Genomic DNA, 26,844 nt, shown 5'->3' on the forward strand with positions numbered 1-26,844 from the left:
TTGTATGTCTATTTTCAACAATAGGTAATATTTTAAAGTGTAGTTTAGGTAAAATAGATTTTGCGTGAAGTACAAATTTTCACATTTATGATATTAAGCCCTCTCCAGGCTATGTGTAATGTGTGTGATTCGCGAAGAGAACATATCGCGACGTTGACTCCACACTCGCACAACTTCACAGAGATTTCGCAGTTTGGTTCGCGTCAGTTATTCACGTCATCATACGTGCTGAGGAGTATTTTTCCATTTTGTTTTATTGTAAAACCAATATAATCACAATATATTTAATATTTATGTTGCCACCAGGGATCGGAACCGGTTTTTTGGAAAAACTATGAAATAAACATATATTTCGGTTCATTTTATACTCCAAATATAGGACTCGGTTGTGTCTTTAGATAACGACTTCGTATTATTAGATTGCCCAATTAGAAATGAAATAATTAACAAAGAACGAAAAAATACCGTTTTCGTTCCCATACAAAAAATACCGGTTTCCGATCCCTGGTTGCCACAGATGAGCCTAAATAGTGTGTGATGTGGAATCTAGCAAGCTCGCGATTCGCCTTTCCTTTGACGCGGGGCAAAACGCCGGCAAAAAACGGGGTACAAGGCGCGATGGTGCGAACAATTTTCGAAATCGAGGCTACACTTATTCGCGACTACTTCACGGCTTCGCGCCGTGATTCACGTACGAGCTTTTTTTGTTTTTTTTATTCTCAATATAATTTATTGTGTCGAACATAACTACTTAATAATTAAAATTATCTACATTGTACCTATTAAAAATTATTATAAATATTAAAGATAATTATAAAAAATTCCCCCTAACACATGAGAGGAGGCCTGTGCCCAGCAGTGGGACGTATATAGGCTAAATTATTATTATTATTCCTTTATTTCTCTTTGTTCTTAGGGTTATGTTTTTTACAATATGGATATAAAAGTAAAATATAAAAATACATTTAAAAATACTATACAAAACACATATAAACACATTGTAAAAAACTTAACCTAACCTTATTAGTATTATTTATAAAAAAGTTACAAATTATAATTACAATGTCAACAGATTTACAAAATTATTAGAATAAAAATTCACAGTACACATCCAATGAGTGTGGAGGGCCCTTTAGAAGAATACCATAATGATAGTTTTATTCCCCAATCTTATATCCCATCCGTCTGGATTTGTACTGAAATGACAGATAGATTGGACAGATTTGTGGTAAATTGGGTGATTGAACTATCGTATTTGTATCTGAGAATACAGAACTTAGATATCGACATTTCTACGGCAGAGGTAATACAAAAAAATAATAGGAACTATTTTAATATTCACCTTATAGAGTATGGTTCAACATCGGAACACCATCCAATCGAAATTACGCTCTTATTTTAAAATCACGTGCTTAAATTACATATTATATATTATATAATCGCATCAGGATTATTCAAGTAATATAATAGTAAAAGATATTATTTTCTAGGTAGCTTCCTGTACAATAAGTTAAATTCGTTACTGAACATTTATCACCTTAATAAATACTCATGCAAACAGGTATTGACGAAAAAAACGCTGGTGGCCTAGCGGTAAGAGCGTGCGACTTGCAATCCGGAGGTCGCGGGTTCAAACCCCGGCTCGTACCAATGAGTTTTTCGGAACTTATGTACGAAATATCATTTGATATTTACCAGTCGCTTTTCGGTGAAGGAAAACATCGTGAGGAAACCGGACTAATCCCAACAAGGCCTAGTTTATCCTCTGGGTTGGAAGGTCTGATGGCAGTCGCTTTCGTAAAAACTAGTGCCTACGCCAAATCTTGGGATTAGTTGTCAAGCGGACCCCAGGCTCCCATGAGCCGTGGCAAATGCCGGGACAACGCGAGGAAGAAGAAGCAAACAGGTATTGACGAAATGGTTATTGGACAAAACATACATCGACACTGAAAACCTCTTGCAACCTATGAGATAACTATTATTATTTTAACACGCACGCACGCACGCACGCACGCAAGCACGCACACACACACACACACACACACACACACACACACACACACGTCGTTATATATCAGATATTTTAAAGTTCAATCAACATTATTCGTATTTTATTACGGTTTTAATGAACGTATATTTTCTCTCTTATGTAAATAAAACAACTGAAATTTCATGGACACATTTATTAAATTTGTCTTTCTACATATATGCATTTTATGTGCGAGGGTAGATCAACTTTTTTGTCACTCGTTGGGAAGGTTACGACGCCTATCTTCACATTTGAATCACGAAATAGCATACATTTTACCAAACCTATATTTACACTGAATAGATTTTAATTCATTTATCGTCGTAGAGAGTAGAAATCCTAGAAGTCGCTAAAACTTTCGACATTATTAATTCCATACCTTTCAATTTTTTTGTAATAGATCTCTACAACTTTTGGTGAATTTACAAAAAAATATTGTGTGACTTTTGCCTTCCGGTTGATAAGACAGAAAAACGACAAAAAAGAATCGATCCACCTAAATACCCATTTGTCGAAAAGGTTTAAATAAATTGTCCTAATATTAATACTATAATTAGCTTCAATGAAATTTTTATAACATCAGAGTTGTAACTAAATAATTTTCTAACTCCATTGATTCAAATTTCACTGCTAATTTTTCTTCTAAGGGTTAAAACACCCCTAAAGCGCCGCCGAGGCCGCCGAGGCCGGCGCCGAGTCCGGGGTTGAGGCCGGCCCCGATGCCCAGGCCACCACCGAGACCTAAACCTAGGCCTCCACCGATGCCGAGGCCAGCGTTCCCGTAGCCTCGACCATATCCACCGATGCCAGGGTACCCTCCGTAGCCAGTGTATCCGAAAGTAGGCACCATTTCCATATTGCCTAGTCCACCATAACCTGAAACGAGTGATTTATAGTATAAAATGTGCCTATTTTGCTCCAAAATTCGAAATTTAATACAAGTTTATTATATTGTGGTAGCTGGCGTTGGTGGCATAGCGGTAAGAGCGTGCGACTTGCAATACGGAGGTCACGGATTCAAACCCCGGCTCATACTCATACTTACATAACTTATGTCCGAAATATCATTTGATATTCACCAGTCGTTTTTCGGTGAAGGAAAACATCGTGAGGAAACCGGACTAATCCCAATAAGGCCTAGTTTACCCTCTGGGTTGGAAAGTCAGACGGCAGTCGCTTTCGTAAAAACTAGTGCCTACGCCAATTCTCGGGATTAGTTGCCAAGCGGACCCTAGCCTGCCATAAGCCGTCGCAAATGCGGGGACAACGCGAGGAAGAAGAAGATATTGTGGTAGCTGGGCAAATTAACTTTTTGACCGACAAAACCCTGTCCTCATTTTAAACTTGGTTGTAAAATTTCACTTTTAAATAATAGGTTTAAATATAGAAATGTTTAAGTTTATGGTGTATGGTAAACATTCAAGGTCCAACCTAATAAACAGAAAATATGTATATTATGGCTCCTCTATACGATGGGCCATCATACTGACCCACTGAGATGGGCCAGCGTGTAGACAGGGCAGTGGTGTCAGATGGCTAATGACTGAAATGATCAAAAGTGGGCCATCGATGGTGCGTATGCATCTACACGTGGCCCTTTCCATAGTGCGTGCTCTCAACCATCGCATGGCCATCTCAATGGTCCAGCGCTGTGCTATCGTGTAGAGAAGATATAACCATCGCATGGCCATCTCGCTGGTCAAGCGCTGGGCCATCGTGTAGAGGAGCCATTAGAAGCTCGAATTCTAACTCCAGATACATTTTGAGTAATGCAAGAAACACCCAAAACTGTCGGACAAAACGTTGATGCGCCCAGTTGATGTATTTATATTTATGGCGACAGGTCTGGCCTAGTGAGTAGTGACCCTGCCTATGAAGCCGATCGTCCCGGGTTCGAATCGCGTTAAGGGCATTTATGTGTGTCATGGGTGTAATTATATATAAACGTATGTCTAAGGAGAGACTTTGCCTCCTTATGTGTGTTCTACCGCTTGTACAATGGGCTGTGCTCTGAAGAATTGTTTGACATGATGCCCACGGCTACTTTCTATCACCGCACCGCCCGCCGTCGGCAGGGTGTTCATCCTCACACCCTAGAACCTAAATGGTCACGCACTGTGCGGTTTAAGAGGAACTTCCTCCCGCGCACGCTACGGTTGTGGAATGAGCTACCTGCCGAGGTTTTCCCGAGGGTCTACAGTATGAGGTTCTTAAAAAAAGGAGTGTACAGATTTTTAAAGGGTCGGCAACGCGCATATAACACCTCTGGAGTTGCAGCCGTCCATAGGCTACGGTGACTGCTTACCATCAGGCGGGCCGTATGCTAGCTTGCCACCGTCGTGGTATAAAAAAAAATGTCGCCTAGTACCCATAGTACAAGCTTTGCTTAGCTTGGGGCTAAGTCGACCAGTATAAGATTGTGTTCAAATATTTATTATTTATTTCATCTTTGAGGTACATAACCTAAAAAATTATCTTAAAACGGTATACTCACCATAATACGACCACCATAACGTCGGAGACAAAAAACACATTGCAGGCTAGCATGCACCGGGCTCAAGATAGAGCGGCTTGGAGAGCACTGGTGAACTGTCCACAGTCGTCACGTCCCTCAGCCACGAGGATACGACAAGGAAGAAGGACTCACCATAATACATGGACGGCGTTGGCATAGTTTCACAGACAGTCATGGGCTGCATGGTTTCATACATTGCACTCGGGCACAATGGTTTGCCGGCCGCCAAGCACATTAGTCCTGCAACGTTGGTGTAACATTAAAAAACTTCCACATTTTATATACATATAGGCCAGAACCAAGACTCAGAACAGGTTTATCAAATACCGGTAAAAACCGGTTTATTTTTAACTTCCTCCGAACTTTTATAAGAACGCGAACGTTTTCAAAACTGTTTATTCGACGATCGCCGAAACGGCAGGCCGGCTTAGTAGTGTGTCACGTAAATATAGACACCGACATAGGAAGAAACCGGTTTTATTGCTCTGAACCGATTAATTTGACAAGAGCTGTTATCATAAAAACCGGTTTTAAAATAACGGGTATTTTGACTAAATAGTCGCGCGTTTATGTTTGTTGTACTACATTCTTTCTACTGAAATACTTACCAATATTCATTAATTATTTAGGTTTTATAGTAAAAAAACTATTATTTTAGATGACTCGTAGAAAAATTATTGTATACAATCGTGATATAATCAAGCTTTTCAATCTCGTACCTTACTTAGGCAACTTAGTAAGCTTCATTGCCTAAACACGGTACTTGACTGAAAAGCTCTCTATTACATCGCGATGGTATAAAATACTATTTGTATTAGGTAGGAGGTAAATAGTACATACAAGGTGCTCGTGAGCATTGCGAGAGATTTTAACGGTGCATTCCTGATGGCAACAGAAGCAAAAAATGTTATATGACTTTTTGTGAAATTCGGCAAAAAAATATTTTTTTTGTTTTTTTATTCCCCTTTTTTTTGAACACTCCTGTACATAAAACGTAATTTTTATTGATAAACACATAACCTAAAATTAACTAAAAAGTTTTTTTTTATTTGGGGGTAGCCTCACGAAAACATTTTTTTTAATTTTTCGATGACAATCAATAGGTATATCCAGACTAGACCTCAAAGTGGCAATACCGCAGTCAAAAATGTGTTTTGTACCGACTTATGGCGAAAGAATGATTTAGAAAAACATTTAATTATCTCTGAAACTAGGCCTAATCCAGAAAAATTTATATGACATTTTAGTTTCTAAATATTACCAGGAATGCTTAGTTAAAATGTCTCGCAATGCTCAAGGGCACCTTGTATATTAAATTTGGTAGTTGGAAAGGGAAGCAAATTTATTTAAACGGGTTACCTAATATTAAGTCGAATAACCGCTCGAAATGATTTGATTCGTATTTGAAGACTTTTGAGAAACCCGTATAAATTAGTTTACACAGAGTACAAGTGAGTAACCTATTTAAATTAGTTTTAAGAGGATAGGCTTATCCATACAAACGTAGGCCTTATTTTCCTCTCTGTATATTCATGATCATTTATTCGTTACAAACCATGGTATTTACACATGTTCTTAAAATTAGATAAGTATAGTCATGGACCCTATATAAGGGCGTGGCAACAGGTTTATACGTACATAGGTACACATTTTTATATGGCACAGAAAAAAAAACATATAGAATAAAATACATTAAAATAACTATGTATTTATATTATTAATTTATCACAATATACATGCTATGCTCTATTTTCTTGCACATGATATATCTATTTAATTGTCCACATTATAAATATTTTGCTCCAGTTTGTTGTATGTATCAAGCTATGACTTTACGTTTGATTTTTTAGAATCTTTAATTATTAAAAGAGTTAGGAGCATTTAAACATTTGCATGAAATCTGTTTTTCGATCCTAATTTTACACAAATAAAAAAATCGAAAAAGTCAAACATAGGGGCAGAGCTATGGTTAATATATATCAAAATAAGTAAAAAAATCCATGATGTCAATGTCCAGAGAGGAAAATGAGGCCTACGTTTGTACGAAGCAGTGACTGTGGCCAATCCTCGTAATATCGGTCCGATTCGAAGAATTATTAAGACACGTTTAGGATCTTGGAAAGATCGATAACTAAACGACATGTCAAAATTTACGTTTATCTCTATTCCGCTGTGATCCCAATAAGATCTATCTACGATATTTCTAAGTGACATTGTTTCTGTCAAAGTGACATTTGTTGCCCGAATCGAGCTGCTTCTATCTATTATACGACATACTAACGATATATAAATGAGAACTTATCTAAACCAGAACTTATTGTTATCGTATCACATTCTTCGAATCGGGCCGTATGTTCCAGTCTCACGGCAGTTTTATAGTTACTGCTTAAAAAACGCTGTTCCAATAAAATAAATGAATTAATAATGGTTCTAGTGTTTCGGGAGGCCCAATAAGTAGTCCTCCCAATCACAGCCATGACCTCCAGCGAAATTCATCCTTGAAAGCTGTAGCATATACGTAAAAAAAACAGTGGCTCTCCCGGAGTACCAACAGAAGTGAAAACTTGAATTCCATCGCAAAAAATGCCAACATGCATATGTATATATGTACGTACATACACTATACACCGTGCTTTTATTTAATTCCGTTAACTTCGGAGTATGGGTAAGTACGTATAAGGAAACCATTTAGTTTCCTAATTAGTTAATAAAAAAAACAAAAACAAAAAAAAAATACCATTTCTTTTAGTTTTTTACTTTTATAAAAAGTAATTGAATGTTGCATATAACGTTGTAACACGGGCATTTCGAACATCAATCGTCCGAGATAGTACTTATGTTTAGCAGCAAATGTATACACTCGAACTAAACACTAATCAATATGTAAACAGGCCCTAAGACAAGTGCATACGCTCGTAAGGGCCTTATAAGATAAAAATAAATTATTGATTATCTCCGAAATGGTGTTAATTAGAATACCAGTGTCATAGAGAAAGTTACTTAATTTAAGCTCAGGAATGCACCTTTGAAATTAACGGAAATAAAAAAAGGTAACGGTAACAGTGTCGGGAGTTCAATGGTTTCCATATATGTTTTTTCTCATCACAAAAAATGCCTGACGTGCCTAAAGAAGTTTTCAATCAAAAAAAAAATAATCTTACCAAGGAGCAACAAGCAGATCTTGACAGCCATTTTGAAATTATGACTACTAGTAACTGAAATACGCTATATATAGCAAAAAAAGTTATTAAAGTTGACACATCATCCGATACGGCTCAATGGTTTGGAATACATTGGGATTTAATTAAAATTTGTTTGAAAAATATACTTTTACATCATTAGGTATCCGTGAATAATTATATACAGTGGGTTGTGCTCGAGATACAATAGTAAAAATGTGAATATATTTTATAGTAATTACTAAATTATGTATTCAATTATGGGGCCCAGCGCGCGCCGCTTCTATAAGGCGTTAGCAAAGCGCCTTATAGAGTCTTCGGGTGACCAGAGGGCTGGCCTGTGTTTCGCCCAGCGGATAAGCATTGCTATCCAGAGCCCTACCAAGCAATCACGACATGGGACGATTTTTTTATGTATAAAGTTTTAATTTAAGTGTTTCATTGTGCCACCCATTTGTTTTGAAAAAGAATATTACACAAATATTCTACCAGCTAACATAAAAAAAGGTATAAAAACAAAAATACACGTTATGTTTAGTCATATAATAATGAAAGATAATTACGCATATGATTATGAAAGAAACATAGTTAAAATTAAGACAATACGCTAAAATAGTTATAGATGAATAGATAGATAGATAAATCAGTTATTTGTTTGAAACAATACACATATATAATAACAAAAGAATATACAACTTTGCAAGCACAAGCCACCCGGGAGAAATGCAACTAGGGGGTTACCTATTGGTCAAAACGCGCTTTATTTCCAAGTAAGTAGCTAGATGACGTGACGGGAGCTCTAATCTAGTAATTCACGTTGTTTAAAACAAAACTCAAATACACGCAATAACCCCATAGTTGCATTTAGCCCCGTTTACCTAACATACCGATATATATTTTTATATATTGCGGGAAAATATTTAAAAAATCATGAAAACGACCGAGAGCTTTGTTCTTTGTTTACACGCCCCAGGGAAGGATGGAAAAAAATCACCGGGGTCGGTCTTTTTACCCCTTCTGAGGATGATGTCTGTGATAAAAAATAGATTTCTCTCTATACGGCTACCAAGCGAAGGAAAAAACGGGGAAATAATTCGTGTATAAGCGAATGTTGGCATAGTTATGGATAAAGGTACATTATATAACATACTGAATGTACTGTTGGATGGGGGTGGCGCTAACGAGTAGAGAGGGGGTTAAAGGTCCCTTTTATTAGTTTCACTTAAATAACTCGTAAACGGTGGTCCATAGTAAAAAATGATCTGTACACTTTTCACTAGGGTCAACATTTAAAAAGATTGAAGGTTGCCAGAGCTCAACGAGGGTGGGAGGGGGTTAGGGTCGGCAACGCGCATGTAACTCCTCTGGAGTTGCAGGCGTACATAGGCAACGGATACTGCTTACCATCAGGCAGGCCGTATGCTTGTATGCCACCGACGTAGTATAAAAAAAAAGATATTAAAGCGGGAAAGTTAATGAAAATCAATTTATGGTCCATTTTTCTATATTTTCGTAAATAACTCGTAAACAGTGGCCAATAGCAAAAAACTGTCGTCTCGTCGCTTATCGATTAAACTGGTTTATTTAGGTTATGGGTAAAGAAGAGGGGATTCGATAGTTTAAGAGAAAGTGGAAAAAATAACTCAAGCAGTTCTATTCAGCACCAGATTTATTCGCGAACTGACATTAAAATGTAAATAAACAAATATACTTCAAGAATTCAAATATGGAATACTAGAAAAATAACTAAAAAAATAACATAGCCAATAAAAGGATATAAAAACTATATACAACCTCAACAATGGGTAAAACCAAAATAAACCGGTATTTACTGCTATTTTTAAAACCGGTTCCGAAGTGGTGGCGTTGCGGCCGGACGGGGCGCACTAGTACCGAAACAGCATGATGATTCTACGGAATCCTAAAAATGAGTCAAAAAGTTTTACAAATAACGAAAAAATTACAAGGAATCCAGAAATATCAAACAAAATTTAATTAACACAAAAATGTTGTTGCAACCATCAGACCGAAGAAGATGGGACAATAACAGACTAAATTAGTTTCTTCAGTATATATACTGGGATTATTCGAGTTGGAATACAGATCCAACAATCATGGCCACCAAGACCTCGTTCTTGGTCCTCGGTAAGTTCTTTTTTATGTCTTCACTATTCGTTTTTACACGTTCCGTTCCGTTCCGTAGCCAGAGGGTAAAACCCTATTACTAATACTCGGCTGTCCGTCCGTCTGTCCCTCTGTCCGTCTGCCACCAGGCTGTATCTCATGAACCGTGATAGCTAGACAGTTGAAATTTTCACAGATGATGTATTTCTGTTGCCGCTATAACAACAAATACTAAAAAGTACGGAACCCTCGGAGGGTGAGTCCGACTCGCACTTGTCCGGTTTTTAGGGTTCCATAGCCAGAGGGTAAAACTCTATTACTAATATTCCACTGTCCGTCCGTCTGTCTCTCTGTCTGTCTGCTACCAGGCTGTATCTCATGAACCGTGATAGCTAGACAGTTGAAATTTTCACTAATGATATATTTATGTTGCCGTTATAACAACAAATACTAAAAAGTACGGAACCCTCGGTGGGCGAGTCCGACTCGCACTTGTCCGGTTTTTAGGGTTCCGTAGTCAGAGGGTTAAACGGGACCCTATTACTAATGCTTCACTGTCCGTCCGTCTGTCTCTCTGTCTGTCTGCCACCAGGCTGTATCTCATGAACCGTGATAGCTAGACAGTTGAAATTTTCACAGATGTATATTTATGTTGCCGTTATAGCAACAAATACTAAAAAGTACGGAACCCTCGGTGGGCGAGTCCGACTCGCACTTGTCCGGTTTTTAGGGTTCCGTAGTCAGAGGGTTAAACGGGACCCTATTACTAATGCTCCACTGTCCGTCCGTCTGTCCCTCTGTCCGTCTGTCACCAGGCTGTATCTCATGAACCGTGATAGCTAGACAGTTGAAATTTTCACTAATGATATATTTATGTTGCCGTTATAACAACAAATACTAAAAAGTACGGAACCCTCGGAGGGTGAGTCCGACTCGCACTTGTCCGGTTTTTAGGGTTCCATAGCCAGAGGGTAAAACCCTATTACTAATATTCCACTGTCCGTCCGTCTGTCTCTCTGTCTGTCTGCCACCAGGCTGTATCTCATGAACCGTGATAGCTAGACAGTTGAAATTTTCACAAATGTATATTTCTGTTGCCGTTATAACAACAAATACTAAAAAGTACGGAACCCTCGGTGGGCGAGTCCGACTCGCACTTGTCCGATTTTTGTTCGTTATGTACCTACGTAAAGTCTGGGAACTTGATCTCTGTACAATCGTACCTTGTCACAGTGAAGCCGCTGGATATCTCATATTAATGTGAGAGTGACAGGGTACGAAATGGTACTGATATCAAATTCCTTGTCATTCACACATTCCTAGAAATCTGACATAACAGGTTAATATTGGGTCTAGGCAAAACCCACTCGGTTTTTAAAAAACGCCAACTGAGACTTAAATATTTATGGAAATCATGACGGGACTTTTCTTTCGCATAATTTGTCATTCAATTTTCGATTGACGCTTCTCGATAAACGATTATCATCTTGGCTACGGCCCCAGGCTGCTTAGCCAGCGTGCCAATCGTTAACGCGAGTGACTAAAAACATGAGTTTGAACCATAAAATTAGTTTAATGTTAGTATGTCTCACAACAGTTTAAATTCGTAAATTTTTTTATCAACTATCTTATGTAAAGTCATATATAAACATGAATATGTCATGGACATAAAGGAATCTTCTGTAGCTTGACGAGAATTACATTGTTTATTGATAATCGTCATACAATTTTGTGAGATTATACGTTTGAGTTCACAAGCATCTACACAAACCAACGTCCCAAAAATACGCTTCTAAGCCACTGACAATGAAGTCGTGTAAATATATTTTTGAAACGTTGGTTTGTTAAGATATTATTATACAAATAGGTTTTTATTTACAAATTACTCATCTATTCAATTTATTAACAAATCAAGTATTAAAAACACAACAACATAATGCATATAAAACTTAAAATCTAAATCTAAAAATAAATAATTAAAAACTATCCCCCCTGCGGCATGGTGCCGTAGATGCTGGCAGCATTTCCTCGTTGAATCGCAATACTTATTCTCTGTGCGAGGAAGCTGCCAGCTCTACGATCACCGGTAGCGTCTGCCATTTTTTGTCAAGATTACTATTATTATTATTTATGAATGCACATGCAGCTTACGAGTAAAACTGATACGTGCACATCGATGTCCTGCACTTGTATTTTGTCCTTTTATAAAATGTTTGTATAGTCTGTTTTTAAAAGAGTTCGCCGAGGATGCACTGATTACGGATTCGGGCAAACAGAAAGCGAAGATGCTTGTGAACTTGACCGTATTTATTAACACGCTTATAAATCGCAGAAATCTGGTGCTTTTAGGACTCCTCTGCCTGGCTAGAGCCAATCCTCTGTGCCCTGGGAACACGGCGGTATATGAAACTCCTGCCGCCACCACCGTCTGCGAAACTACGCAAAACATCGGCGTAGGAGGCTTAGGAGGTCTGGGCGGCCTCGGCGGTCTATGGGGATCTTATGGACGGGGACTCGGCTTTGGTGGTCTTGGAGCTACGACTGTTTGTGAATCGACACCGAATCTTGGCGGCTTGGGAGGGCTTGGTGGGACAACCGTTTGTGAGACCACTACACCCAAAATTGGAATAGTAGGTCCTATAGGTTATGGAGGTGTTGGCATGGGTGGTACTACGATCTATGAATCTACACCAGGTATTAACTTTGGGTATGGGTATAGTCCTTACAGTGTAAGTGGTGTCGGTTTAGGAGGCATTGGAGGTACTACGATCTGTGAGACTGTACCTAATATAGGCATAGGTTCTGTAGGCATTGGTGGTACAACGGTATGTGAGACTACAACACCGAATATAGGATTTGGAGTAGGTTTTGGAGGTATCGGCATGGGTGGTCTTGGTGGTACTACAGTATGTGAAACCACCCCGAACGTAGGTTTAGGTATGGGTAGTATTGGTGGTACCACAGTTTATGAAACCATTCCGAACGTAGGCTTAGGAATGGGCTACGGTATGGGCGGTCTAGGTATGGGTGGGATTGGTGGTACCACCGTATGTGAAACCATCCCGAACGTAGGTTTAGGAATAGGCTACGGTATGAGCAGTCCAGGTATGGGTGGCATTGGTGGTACTACCGTCTGTGAAACCATCCCGAACGTAGGTATAGGAATGGGGTACGGTATGGGTGGGATTGGTGGAGCTACCGTCTGTGAAACCATTCCGAACGTTGGCTTTGGAATGGGCTACGGTGGTCTAGGTTATGGTGGCCTAGCTGTGGGTGGTCTTGGAGGGTCTACAGTCTGCGAAACTATCCCGACTGTAAGTTACGGGTGTAATACAGGTTTAGGGTACCCGTATGCCTGGGGTAGTATGTATCCTGGATATGGATATGGTGGTGTCATCTGTGATACTATACCTACTTATCCTTCTGGTTATGGATCTTTCGGTTACGGAGGCCTGGGTGGTTTAGGTATGGCTCCTTTTTTATAAATAGCTCTTCTTCCCATAACTCTTTAAAAATGGGAGGGAGATATCCATATCTGGAATACAATCAGTCTTCTAACGAATACCAGCATTTGTCTATTGGCTACTGATTATTTGGTCTCATTTTTTGTCCAGAATTTTCTGCGTAAATTGATATATTTCTTGATAAATCCTTATTCTAAAGATGTTATTGTTTGATTGCCTTAGACGCATCAGTCCTGGGTTCGAGTCCGAGTAAGGGCATTTATATGTGTGTTTATTACAAATATTTGTTTCTAAGTTATGAATGTTTTCTATGTAATAAATATCTTTATATTATATATCGTCGTCTGGTACCCCAACACAAGCCTTAATGAGCTTCCTGTGGGACTAGAACGATCTGTGTAAAATTATCCTAAAATATAATAATAGAAGTTCTATTGAACATTCTATTAAGAGCAATTCAGTTGATTTAGGATCGTTGAATCAGCTTCTTGATTTGTACGACCATCAAACCGTTATTGATAATGACAATTTGTTTTAAATATTCATCATCATATCAGCCTTTTATCGCCCACTGCTGAGCATAGACCTCTCTTCGAGTATGCCACTTATCCCGGTCCTGAGCTAATCTCATCCAGAAGTGACCCGCAGTCTTCCGAATGTCGTTCACTCAACGAGCCAACGGACGCCAGGCACTTCTTTCGTCTGAAAGCGGCCACCATTCGGTCAACATTTTGGCCCACCTGCCATAACTCTGCCTGTAATAAATATTAATTTACGGAAAACAATTTCTGAACATCAAATTTTAGTTTTAGGTTATGAAGCATGTTGAAAATACTTCAAATATACATGCAATACACAGTTCTAGTAATTACTAAAGAAACAATGTTAACCGCTTTAAAACAATTTTTGGGCTGAATACTTTTTTGTAAATATTATTTGGTTTAAATTCACGGCTTATTGTTTTAAATTATCTACATTTATTTTGCATGTGTATTTGGATAGAAAAAAAAGTATTATAACGTTAATTATAAAAAAAGACTATATATTTCATTGGCTATTAAATTATATATTACGATTTTTGTTGTATCATTACTTCTTCTTTATGTTACCTGGTTGATCATATATTTCACAGAAAAAAAACAACTGTATATTATGCTGCTTATACCCGTAATATATTCAATTGCATTCACACTTACAAAAGTAGCCTTAAAATAATATATACAAATATATTCGATACAATAATTAAATATTCCCTGTTACAACAGATATCTAAATTAATGAATACAATTTCGAACATTTAACAAACTTCGGTGAAGATACTAAACCATCGCAAGTAGCTCTTAGTTGGTCCCTGTGGATAACTTTGAATCAATTTAAGTCCAATTGCACCACTGGGTGTATCTGCTCCTTACAGATACAAAGCATATCTTAATAGAATCGGCCGTTACTTTGCGGAAATCCATATTAACCAAAGCAAAATTATTACTTTGCTTATCCGCGAAATTATAACGTGCTAGTCCATTAGTGAACTATTATACTGACTTGCGTATTTTTCGCATGAAATTAACGTTATCATCCTCCCTCCGCAAAAGTAAATACGCAAATAAATATAACAAACCAGCACATGATCTGTGCCAGCACCAAGAGTACAAAACTCGACATGTGTTTCGACTCTCTACGAGGCATCATCTTGTCGAGGATGTTGGAGATGTTGACGGTCCGGCAACGTCGCCGGTTTAACAGGTTATCATTTCGCGGATAAGCAAAGTAATAATTTTATTTTGATTAAAGCATGTCTTTTGATGTGTTCAGATACTGCACAGAACGTTGAATATACTCTAGTGAGTGGAGAAGATGGTACAAGTTAAGGAACTTAATTCAGTATATACCATTTCGTATCTTGACACAGTGGCAATCAATATGAAAGTTGCTAGAGACCTCATACCTAAATTGGAACGCGAACGAAATGGTACTGAAATTAAGTTCCTTGACCAAAAGGAACGAAATGGTACTGAAATTAAGTTCCTTCACCGAACTTTTTTGCATTGAATTTGGTATTATTTGTGCTCGTAAACAATTAACAGGCGCCTTCTGAAGAACTTGTATTTTTTTTTGCGATGGTTAAACGTCTTCCCCGTTTTTATTTAATGTTCGAGTCTAGCTTAGTTCATGCATGGACAAGGTGATGGGCAGGGGGACGGGCTAGGTTGCGGGCAGGGGGAAGGGCTAGGGGAAGGGAACCAAGGTTGAGGGCAGGGGGAAGGGCTAGGGGAAGGAAACCAAGGTTGAACGCAGGGTGAAGGACTAGGGGAAGGGAACCAAGGTTGAGGGGCCGGTGACGGACTGGGTGAAGGAAACCAAGGGTTCGGAGACGGACTCAGATTCCGTAGTGACCTCACGTCAGCGCAGCCAATAGTCCTGAAGATCTGGGGTGGGTCCGGCTGGAAGACGATGGTGGGGGGACTGGGGACTAAGACTCTGGGGGGAACGATGACCAGTGGCGTCGGCAGCGGTGGTTGGACTGGGCTTGGGATGACCTGAAAATATAATAAAAGACAAATAACTAACAGAGAAAATAAAATTTTGCGATTTTATTTACTTTAGGGTCTTTTTTTCCTTTATTTAAAACAAATTGACGTTTTCTTGACAAGAGGCGAAGAAGTCTGCCTTGAAGTTTGGAGCCTAGAGGGAGGGATAAATTAAAGTCAATTTCGACTGAGTTCATAGTGTTGTAAGATATTTTAGTACGCCCTACGAGTATAATCTCTAAAACTTATCTTAGCCAAGGTTTTAGGATGTCGTTTGACTATGTCCCCGTTTTCTTTCTAACACTTAAGATTGAGATCCTTTTAGCTAAGCTTGCTCATGAATGCAAGTCAACCCACGTTAAAATGTTTATTTTATTTTTTTATTCCTTAATTTAATACTTACAATCAAGTTAGACATGTTCAAAGGAGTGACGAATTAAAAGTGATTATAAAGGAAGGAGGTTAAAAGGAATTAGGAGGAGTGAAGAATGTGATATTATATGTATCTTTAATTAATTTTGTTTATTTGTTAACGGCATATTTAAATATGTTCCATTTTTATAACGTGTAAATTAACTTTATGAATAAATGACTTATGATTTATGACATTATATTTTATAAGCATTGAGATTTGAGACTAACATTTTTTTAATACCACGACGGTGGAAAGCAAGCATACGGCCCGCCTGATGGTAAGCAGTCACCGTAGCCTATGGACGCCCGCAACTCCAGAGGTGTTACATGCGCGTTGCCGACCCTTTAAAAATCTGTACATTCCTTTTTTGAAGAACCTCATACTGTAGACCCTCGGGAAAACCTCGGCAGGTAGCTCATTCCACAACCGGAGCGTGCGCGGGAGGAAGTTCCTCTTAAACCGCACAGTGCAAACATTTTACTTAGTGCTAACTATACATGGATTGAGCTTGGCGTCGTTATTGACTCTAGGTATTCAAAATACATAAAAAAATCTCATCACTATTAAGATTATTGCCATGCCCTAACAGGCTATCATGTACCAACTATATAATGTTTTAATACCATTGAAAAAATAAACATGGCCGCTATAAAATATATGAATGTAAATGAAGCATTGTTACCTTCATTCCTCAGTTTGGACTTCATCTGTGGCAGTCAATGACAGATGACAGTTGACAGGTTAAACGTCAGAATGTCAGACGAAGTTCATAAAAAGTGCATTGTAACGATCGCATATAAGAATTATAATTTAATAGAAAATTAGAAATAAATACTTGGTGGAATAATAGCTTTAATGTTGTTTCTCTTTTCAGGTGAGTACCTAAGATATTTAGTTAAGTTTCACTGTAATCAATGTGTTAAGCTAGGTATAAGTGATTGTTAATATAAAAACCTATTCTCTTTTCAGAGCAACACAATTTTGTTTTTATTTCGCCTCCACATATCAAACATTGTGTGTAACGCACATTATATGAATATGAATAAATAAACCCGAAGAGGAATCCCCGACGAATTCAAAACCTATCGAGCCAATTATGACATCATTAAGTGAGTCCGCAGAAAGCTCGGTTCTCCATACAAACGTAGTTACACTCTCATTTTAAAACGACTAGCTAGATTGCTCTGAAACTTTGTACTTACAATAGGATAAGGTACACTGTATATCATAGATATGTATTTCTCATGTCACTGTTTGTCCAAAGTTTCATTACAATCCAACACGTCCCAATCTGTAACATCACTCAAGGAGAAGCTTAAAAAATTCTGGCTTTCCAATACTTTGGTTACGACTTCCTAGTTCCATTGGGTACTTCCACTTTTTTAATTTCCTTTACTTTTCTGGTTCGAAGTCATATCTATTTATATTATATATTGAATATTTATTTTTCTATCTATGTATATTTGTATCAATTTGTATTCAAAACGTACATTTCATTAATTTCAGTGACTGTACACTTTTGTTTGTGTTTGTCATTCATTCATCGTTACTTCTGTTTTACTCATTTCCTCAAAGGTTAACTGGAAGAGATCCCATACAGGGATAAGTTCGCCTTTGTTGTATTTAATTTACTCTGTAACTGTGTTTTTCGTGTTTTTATTTCTATGTACAATAAAGTATATACATACATACATACATACACGTACTGTTAAAATGAGAACGAAACTCCGTTTTTTTTTTTTACAGTAAAAAAAAAAGGTAAGATTTATTTCACAGATATTACATAATTATAACAATAAACTATAAATAAACTTAATAATAATAAAAAAGGCTACAAATAAACTTAAAGTAAATAAAAAACGTCTCCCAAGTCGCTGCCGATGGGCAGTGTGCCCAGAAGGCTGGCCGCATTGCCACGTTGGATGGCAATGCTTATCCTTTGAGCAAAATACTGGCCAGCCCTCTGGTCACCTGTGGCATCTATAAGGCGCGACGCTAGGTCCTTGTAGAGCCGACGCGCGCTTGGCCCCCACGGCCCCAGCGTTTCGACCCCAAACGCCTCGAAAATGTAGCTACTGACGAGAGTGGGAAGGTGAAATTCGGCCGCGCTTGCTGCGGACTCCATCGTTTTACAATAATTTAAGTATGATTAGAGTCCCACCAAGTAAACTAACCACAGACTTAGCAATGTCAAAGTGTGAAAGTGTCATCATAAACGTCAAATTTATAATGACACTATTACAGCTTGGTTCTGTCAAAGTTGTTGCTGAGTTAGCTCGACGGATTCTACATCCTAATGAGCAGTTATATGAATTTGAACCCTATGGATAAGACGATAAAAAAATATTTTTAACCGTGCTTGTTCTCACTCAGAACGGAACCTTTCAGTATTAACCAAGCGCACTGCATTAAAAGGAACAATGCTTTTGTTAGCACATAAGGTTTTGAGTCAAAAAATACCTAATAGATTTGTATACGACAGTCAAAAAGAAATCAACTCACCTTGATAGGACTAGGACAAGGCACAGGCACGGGCTGAGGTCTAACCCAAATCGGTGGCAGCACCGGAGGCATCACGGGCGGCACCCTCACGGTGAATGGGGGCTGCTGCGGCGGCTGCACTGGTTGGGGCCTGGGGGCAGGATTGCCATATAATAAACCGAAATATCCTGACAAAAAATCTGACAGGACCCTAAAAATAATATTCCAGCTGCATGGTCCGATAGCCTTGTCCAACAGGGACAAGGGATTTAATTTTCTCGCCATCCACGGAAAAATCTAAATTTCCACTTAGTCACAACGTATTCTTAAATTCCACTTAGTTCGATTATCGGACGACAAGGATTTATTACATTTCACTTAGTTTGACCATGGAAACGTGAGAAATTTTCAATTCCATCTATTTTGGCTGATTAACAGAGCACCCAGCATGTTTCTAAGATCAAAGTACAGTCCCAACCGCACCAAGTTGGCATGAATGTAGGTAAGAAATGATTACTTGATTGATGATGATAATGACTAATTAATGATGCTAATTAATTGATGATGGGACTTAACAAAGGACCAACAATCCTGACATGGTCTATGGCGTACCTGGCGATGATAGGCACGGGGGCGGAGGTAGACCGGCCGGTGAGCCAGCGAGATGGGGCCCAGACGCTAGTATAGTTAAGGTTTCTGACAAACCCTGATACTCTCTAAGTCCGGCCACGATCTTGATAAAATACCAAAAATTCTGACAAGACAACGTACCTGATGGTGATAGGGGCGGGAGCGGGGGGGTAGACTGGCCGGGGCTTCACCCAGATCGGCTGGGGGCGCGGCAGCGAGATGGGGCCTGGACGGACGACGATGGGGGGTTGTTGCGGGAAGCGGATCTGGCCCGGCCTGACGGTTATTATTCCTGGGGAGAAAAAAATAGAAAAGAATAGTGATTTATTAAATTTATTTGAGTATTAAGCAGGAACGATGCCATTAAGCTTAGAAAATAAATTAAAAGCCCGCCATTTGTAGTTATTGTTACTGTGCTTAAAAATAAAATAAATAAATGGTTCCTGGCTTAGACTGTCAATTACATACACTGTTGGCTAGTAGAAGGTATATAAGCATATTCTGCCGGCATGCATCGGCGTAGACATATTTACATAACTATTTACATGAGGAGTTAAATTAAACTAAACTGTCCATAAGCATAGTTGCCCTGCGGGCTGCAAGGATTGCAAGAGCCGACGCTGATCGCGCCGTCACACGGGCTGGGACAGCTCAAACACGGGCCGGAACAGGGACCTGAACAGGGACAGGGCTGGTCCAGTCCTGGTTATCGACACTCTACTGGAATACCTGGCTGAGACTGTCCATAAGCGTAGTTGACCTGCGGACTGCAAGGATTGCATGGGGCGACGTCGATTACGCCCCCGTCACACGGACCGGGCAGCTCGGACATGGACCGGGACAGGGGTCCGAACAAGGGCAGAGCTGGTTCAGTCCTGATTATCGACGCTCTACTGTAATACCTGGCTGAGATTGTCCATAAGCGTAGTTGACCTGCGGACCGCAAGGATTGCATGGTGCGACGTCGATTGTGCCCCCGTCACACGGACCGGGACAGCTCGGACACGGACCGGGGCAGGGGTCCGAACAAGGGCAGGGCTGGTCCAGCTGCGGCTCCGGCAGCGGCTGCGAGAGCGCCGAGCCGAGGAGGAGAACTAAAGAGTAATATTTTTGTGTACTGTCAAACGTGGCCAGATCGAGTGGTAGATTAAGGCCTTTTCAACTTCCCGTAAATTTTGATTCTCTTGAGAGTATCAAAATATTTTTTTTCGTCATAATCTTTTTTACGTTCACTTAGAAGTTTAATTTTTTCACAGATTCAAGGGACTGTATGTAGACTTGACTTCAACTTGATACCTCACGCGTTTCTAAGATAACAGGGGTCTTGACAGACGGACTGTAAGGGTTTCGTTTTTCCATTTGAGGTACGGAACTCTTATACTCGTAATAATAATAAAAAAAATTAAATCATATTCATAAAATACATAAATAAACAAATGGGTAAATATCTTACACAAATCGATCGTCCAAACTAACCAAAGCTGGAACAATGGGTACTATGCGACGACATACTTATATATTTAAATACATACTCAGATACATAGAAAACATCCATTACTCAGGACCATGGCCATTTTTTATGTGTTTCATTTTAAACACATCCCTTACTGGGATTCGAACCCCGGACTTCCTGCTTCAAAGGCAGGGTCACTACTGACTAGGCTAGACAAATACTGTAAGGTACAAAAAACAAAAGACCCCGACGAATTGAGGGCCATGTTCTTTTTGAAGCCGATTAAATATGAATTTCAATCAAATATTTTTAAACCACTTAATAAGTTATTCACAACTAAAATTTATACTAATTATGCGTAACTATTAGCAAAGGCCGTTACGGGTCGTTTAAATATTAAATCACTTAACGTTTATACGACTATTAACTTAGTTACCAACTGAAACCTATCCGACTCACTTATAATTAACTCGAATTGATTCGATCTACGAATTGAACTGGACAAACTGAATATATTTAGTTCATTTACATTGAGATATTCGAGCAGAACTTAGTACCCAGTTTCCTCCCCGGATAATAACATTATAGTAAATATTTTTATGCAATTAAACATGTCATTAACAGTTCATTTGGTGCTACTTTACCGTAATAACCTCTTGAGTTTCAATGTCCTAATACTAGCGCAAATTATTGTAATGTAAATCTCAATTAAATGTAAGATAGTTGCTTTTGTTTTGTTTCGTTCGATTTTAAAGCAAAACAAATTCAACTCTATTTTGTAACACCATTGATTCAAATTCGATTGCCTATTTTCCTCGTATGGAGGACCGCTAGATTCCAGTGCGATAATAAGCACATTACGTAACTATTTCGAAAATTTAAAGGGACCCATCATGGGACATTTAAGAGAAAACTTTGAGTATTTTTGATATTTCACCGACACCTGTAACATTTCTACCGCTTATACATTAAAAGTTGAATACCCTATTCGTCCTTTATGTTTTCTATGTATTAATTGAAAGCTACTGTTTTTAGTTTAAATATTATTAACAAATTAAAACTATAGTTTTTTGCTCCAGTCATGGGATAAATGGCGTCATTAATTTTAAAACTAACAAAAATCAATGAAAAATTAAACTTAAGCAGCTCTTTGGCTCTTGTTTATGGTAAAATGTTGCCAGCATTTAAAAACTGATGGTAAAAAACTTCTTTTACTGGATTTATCCATACCGTCCCATTACTGGGTACCAGTCCCATCATAGGGGCGTTTACTGTAAATAGTGTAAATCGTTGTACGATACACTTGAGAATAGGTCATTCACAAGTCGTGTCGATTTAAAACATTCCTTTTTAATTTATCGCCATTCGTTACGAATTTCTTATTTTTTCACACTGGTACCATAATGTACAAATCAGGCGCCGCACGTAACAAAAAATGCGGAATGCACTCAGACTGGATTGCATAATTTACATAACACAGGTCGGTAACAAATGAAAAGTGATTACGGGACAGACTGTGTGCACAAAGGAATATTCTATTTATCCCCAACACGGATTGGCTGGTTTAGTGAAGATTATCTCTTTTGACGACCGGTTTGGCCTAGTGGGTACTGACCCTGCCTACGAAACCGATGGTCCCAGGTTCAAATCCTGGTAAGGGCATTTATTCGTGTGATGAGAATGGATATTTGTTCCTGAGTCATGGGTGTTTTCTATGTATTCAAGTACTCGTATTTATAAATATTTATATATTATATATATAAAATATAAACGCTATTTGTAAAACTCTAACTTAAAAAGAATTAGAACTTTTTTTGTAAAACCTATGTTTTGCAGTGTAACTTGTTACTTTTTGACATCTATCAATAAGGATGTTTGGACTAGGTCCCATAGTGCACAAAGTAACGATAAAAAGATGATTTTTTAAGTGGCTTTAACTCGGAAATTAGGCGTTAAAGCGTAAAAGGTTATGCGACATTTTAGTCTTTAAATATGATCAGGAATATACTGTTAAAATCTCACGCAATGCTCACGGGCACCGTGTATAATAAACCACATAAGAAAATTTAAAAACATAGAAGTTAAACTCAAGTTAATATGACAGCATTTCCTGAACTCTGTAGAGGACGACCACTGCATATTGCAAGACTAGCCTTACGTACATCTAACTTATTCGGAGTTAATTACTTTAAATTGGAGTTAAGAGTACAGTTAAACACTATATAAACAGTTAACTGTGAGATAATTGTCTAGCCCTGGAACGCGCAAGTATAGATATAACTAACATATAGAAAATATTAAACATATTTACCAGATAACCATAGAACTTTGCCCTTCGCCATCATCCGGCCGTCTGATGGAAATCCACAAAAACACAGCTTTAAATACAAAAAAAACAACTCGAGCATAAACCCGAAATTTCAAAACCGTGGCCATATTGAAACCAAATATGCTAATACAAAAACAACTTTATGCAAAACGAAATAGAGTTGCTAAATTGAACATGAATCGTCTTTTGTTTTTAAACGATCCTGTACCTGTGTGTTAAACATTTTTTAAATGCTTGGCGGTTGATTCGTTTTCTAGGGTTCCGTAGTCAACTAGGAACCCTTATAGTTTCGCCATGTCCGTCTGTCTGTCTCAACGAACATTTTTTGATAAAGTGAATATATTCGGAGATAATCGCTCCGAAAGAAAAAAAAATGTGTCCCCCCCCCCCCCCCCCTCACTCTAACTTTTATGCCATAGGTCCAAAAAATATGAAAAAAATCGTGGAAGTAGAGCTTAAGAAAGACATTAAATGAAAACTATGGCGGACATGATCAGTTTAGCTGTTTTTGAGTTATCGCAAAAAGTTTCCCCTTCATAGTAAAAAGACGTACCTCCACAGTTCATCCCATGGTTAACAATCTAATATAAGTACTTTAAGCTCCAGTTTAGCTTCTTGTGACGGAAGAATAACTACGGAACTACTCTGAGCATGACCCGACATGCTCTTGGCCGGTTTATTTTATTATTTTATAATGATCTTTTGAAATGGTTATGAAAATCAAACTATATTAATCGAAACGTGTTGTTGGTTTAATTAGTAATGGTTGGCGGGTTATATAACTTTGTAACACGGCATAAAAGAGTTTAGAAAATAATGTTATCTTATCATAAATTCAGATTTTTTACTCGTTACTGAAAAAGCCGTGATAATGTGTTATACAGTCAGCATCAAAAGTAACGGATCAAACAAGGTGTCAAAAGTATCTACCATTCTGTAACAGCTTAACAAAATGTGATGGTTCTATATGTAGAACAATTAAGACTGGAAAAGATATACTTTTGAACATGAATTTTAGACATTTATACAGGGTGATTCATGAGACGTGAGCTGGACTAAGCCTACACAATCAGTAAATGTTAATGAATCGTTCACCATCATATTTAAGTAAAACAATCACGCTTTTTATCTGTTATTGAACTTTTTCTTAAGGACAAATTTGATTATCTACAATCATGGACACCCTACAACACTTAATTAACAAAGATAAAACCTCTTTAACCGTTATGACAGCACTTTGATTATGAAGAAAATAAAATGTCACACTTGAGTGAGATACGATTTTATAAAAGTAACCAGACTCCGATGACATTCAATTTGTCACTTATTAATGATAAAACAAAGAGGGTGACCATAAATATCGTAAATAAAATAAAACTCTTTTTTTTGAACAGTAAAAATTAAATTAACGTTAATCTCACAAATAGGTACTGGTACGAAACAGTTGCTGATAATTTACCGAATATGCAGGCTTGATCCTGCTCACGTCTCCTGAATCATCCTGTATATATTTGGAAAAGTTATCCGGAATATCAGATACTTTTGGCGCGTTGTTTCATCCGCTACTATTGATGCTGACTGTACATACATACCGTACCATCCTCTCTCGTATACGGCTATACAGCCATGAACGCAAATGACCGGGATCTTGTTTAAAACATCTGACAACAGATGATAAAGGCTATTAATATTCTTTTATTTATCTTTCTTCTTAAGTTACGCTTATTATAATCTTTTTTACTCTCGCTGTCCCGGCATTTTGCCACGGCTCATGGGAGCCTGGGGTCCGCTTGACAACTACTCCCAAGATTTGGCGTAGGCACTAGTTTTATGAAAGCGACTGCCATCCGACCTTCCAACCCAGAGGGTAAACTAGGCCTTGTTGGGACAAGTCCGGTTTCCTCACGATGTTTTCCTTCTCATTCAAAAACTCATTTGTACGTGGGGTTTGAACCCGCGACCTCCGGATTGCAAGTCGCACGCTCTTACCGCTAGGCCACCAGCGCTCTCTAATATAAAAATATGACAATACAAAAGATTATACATTATAAAAAACCTAACCAAGGGTGCAGCCAGCAGCGAGGCAGGGCCCAAGCTGCCGGTGGTCACGGCCGAAGAGAGCGGAACCGCCGCACTATCCGCTCCGTGTCCAAGATCACCGCCTTCTGCATCTGACCCTTGATCCAACCACCAAGCGAGAGTCTCTCAAGGTGTTGGTCGGGACTTCGATATCAGACCGTTTGCTGAAACGACTATCGGGACTTACTTACGAATTATTACTATTAAGCTTAGAATAAATTTAAATAAATTTAAATAGCATCGTTAGCAGACGTTACTGCTTCTTAAAAAAATATTTATTATTATTGACCGGTCTGTTTAAGCTTACACGGGGTACAGGTTATGTTAAAGTATGTAACTTTACTTTTGAGTGACATTAACGTGAGACACTTCATTCGGTTCTTGTCTGTTTTAATTTTTTGTCTTTTAATTATTTATATAAGAATTCAAGTCTTGGCGACCCTCTACATCTCTAAGGATAATTTAAAATCTTTTTAGGGTTCCGTAGCCAAATGGCATAAAACGGAACCCTTATAGTTTCGCCATGTCCGTCTGTCTCTCTGTCTGTCTGTCTGTCCGAGGCTTTGCTCCGTGGTCGTTAGTGCTAGAACGCTGAAATTTGGCATGGATATATAAATCAATAAAGCCGACAAAGTCGTACAATAAAATCTAAAAATTTAATTTTTTTTAGGGTACCTCCCCTACACATAAAGTGGGGGTGAATTTTTTTTTCGCTTCAACCCTAGAGTGTGGGGTATCGTTGGAAAGGTCTTTCAAAACTAATAGGGGTTTTCAAGAAACATTTTTTGATAAAGTGAATATATTCGGAGATAATCACTCCGAAAGAAAAAAAAATGTGTCCCCCCCTCTAACTTTTGAACCATAGGTCCAAAAAATATGAAAAAAATCGTGGAAGTAGAGCTTAAGAAAGACATTAAATGAAAACTATAGCGGAGATGATCAGTTTAGCTCTTTTTGAGTTATCGCAAAAAGTTTTCCCTTCATAGTAAAAAGACTTACCTACTTCAATTAGGTACTGATTATGCAAATTTACCTATTTGTTTAACTCGGGTGAAAGGTACCGTTTCATCCCTTGGTTAACAATTTACTATACTTTAAGCTCCAGTTTAGCTTATTGTGACGGAATAGTAACTACGGAACCCTACACTGAGCGTGGCCCGACATGCTCTTGGCCGGTTATTTATATTTTATCTCTGACACTTAGAGACTTATACATCTCTAAAGAATTTTAGTATTTTATGGTTTTTTTTTTTATCATAGTTTTTTTGTGTAATTTGACATTTAGAGACAGTATACATCTCTAATAAAGTATTTATTATTTCATCGATTCCATATTTGTAATTGTTTTTTTTTTTTAATTTTTATTGTTTGGAAAAATGGACATGTAAAAGTGCCCCTGTGGCCTATTTGCTGAATAAATGTTTGATATTTGATGTTATTATACCGTAAAGTGAACCGTATTTTATATGATATCGAGCAGATGAATTGCCTGATGGTAAGCAGTTACCGTTGCCATTGGACACCCGCAACACCAGGGGTTGTAAGTGATCGCTCGATAAGACCGCCATGTTGTCTATCACAGTGTATAATTTATATGCTTGATTTCTGTCTAGGCACT

General features: G+C 38.2%; 3 protein-coding genes across 3 annotated transcripts; 1 reads left to right on the forward strand and 2 right to left on the reverse strand.

Moving 5' to 3' along the window:
* Window positions 1-2,168: 2,168 nt before the first annotated feature.
* On the reverse strand, window positions 2,169-7,769 carry LOC133532694 (uncharacterized). The gene is made up of 3 exons (XM_061871464.1): window positions 7,706-7,769; window positions 4,677-4,784; window positions 2,169-2,905 (listed from the first exon to the last, which is right to left on the reverse strand). The coding sequence occupies exons 1-3, from the start codon at window positions 7,734-7,736 to the stop codon at window positions 2,679-2,681; spliced, it is 366 nt and encodes a 121-aa protein (XP_061727448.1). The 5' UTR covers window positions 7,737-7,769; the 3' UTR covers window positions 2,169-2,678.
* Window positions 7,770-9,796: 2,027 nt separating this feature from the next.
* Window positions 9,797-15,153, forward strand: LOC133532838 (shematrin-like protein 2). Its single transcript, XM_061871691.1, has 3 exons — window positions 9,797-9,868; window positions 12,197-13,161; window positions 15,124-15,153. The coding sequence occupies exons 1-3, from the start codon at window positions 9,838-9,840 to the stop codon at window positions 15,151-15,153; spliced, it is 1,026 nt and encodes a 341-aa protein (XP_061727675.1). The 5' UTR covers window positions 9,797-9,837.
* LOC133532839 (uncharacterized) lies at window positions 14,460-23,187 on the reverse strand. The gene is made up of 6 exons (XM_061871693.1): window positions 23,130-23,187; window positions 20,260-20,459; window positions 20,095-20,188; window positions 19,507-19,657; window positions 18,757-18,886; window positions 14,460-15,848 (listed from the first exon to the last, which is right to left on the reverse strand). Exons 1-6 carry the CDS (start codon window positions 23,161-23,163, stop codon window positions 15,474-15,476), a joined length of 984 nt encoding a protein of 327 aa, XP_061727677.1. The 5' UTR covers window positions 23,164-23,187; the 3' UTR covers window positions 14,460-15,473.
* Between the last annotated feature and the right edge of the window lie 3,657 nt (window positions 23,188-26,844).

This window comes from Cydia pomonella, chromosome 27 (assembly GCF_033807575.1).
Source record: "Cydia pomonella isolate Wapato2018A chromosome 27, ilCydPomo1, whole genome shotgun sequence".
Classification (NCBI taxonomy): Eukaryota; Metazoa; Arthropoda; class Insecta; order Lepidoptera; family Tortricidae; genus Cydia; species Cydia pomonella.

Bases quoted from the DNA above. Each gene is read 5' to 3' on its own strand.
- LOC133532839 (XM_061871693.1), bottom strand. From the start codon at position 23,163: ATGATGGCGAAGGGCAAAGTTCTATGGTTATCTG. The intron at 20,189-20,259 runs GTAGAGCGTCGA...TCCATGTCCGAG, and splicing joins AATCTCAGCCAGGTATTACA to CTGCCCGGTCCGTGTGACGG. The intron at 18,887-19,506 runs GTACGTTGTCTT...TCCTGCCCCCAG, and splicing joins CCCGCCCCTATCACCATCAG to GCCCCAACCAGTGCAGCCGC.
- LOC133532838 (XM_061871691.1), top strand. From the start codon at position 9,838: ATGGCCACCAAGACCTCGTTCTTGGTCCTCG. The intron at 9,869-12,196 runs GTAAGTTCTTTT...TGGTGCTTTTAG, and splicing joins GACCTCGTTCTTGGTCCTCG to GACTCCTCTGCCTGGCTAGA. The intron at 13,162-15,123 runs GTAAGTTACGGG...TGATGTGTTCAG, and splicing joins TCTGCGAAACTATCCCGACT to ATACTGCACAGAACGTTGAA.
- LOC133532694 (XM_061871464.1), bottom strand. From the start codon at position 7,736: ATGGCTGTCAAGATCTGCTTGTTGCTCCTTG. The intron at 4,785-7,705 runs GTAAGATTATTT...CCAACGTTGCAG, and splicing joins GATCTGCTTGTTGCTCCTTG to GACTAATGTGCTTGGCGGCC. The intron at 2,906-4,676 runs GTGAGTCCTTCT...CACTCGTTTCAG, and splicing joins AACGCCGTCCATGTATTATG to GTTATGGTGGACTAGGCAAT.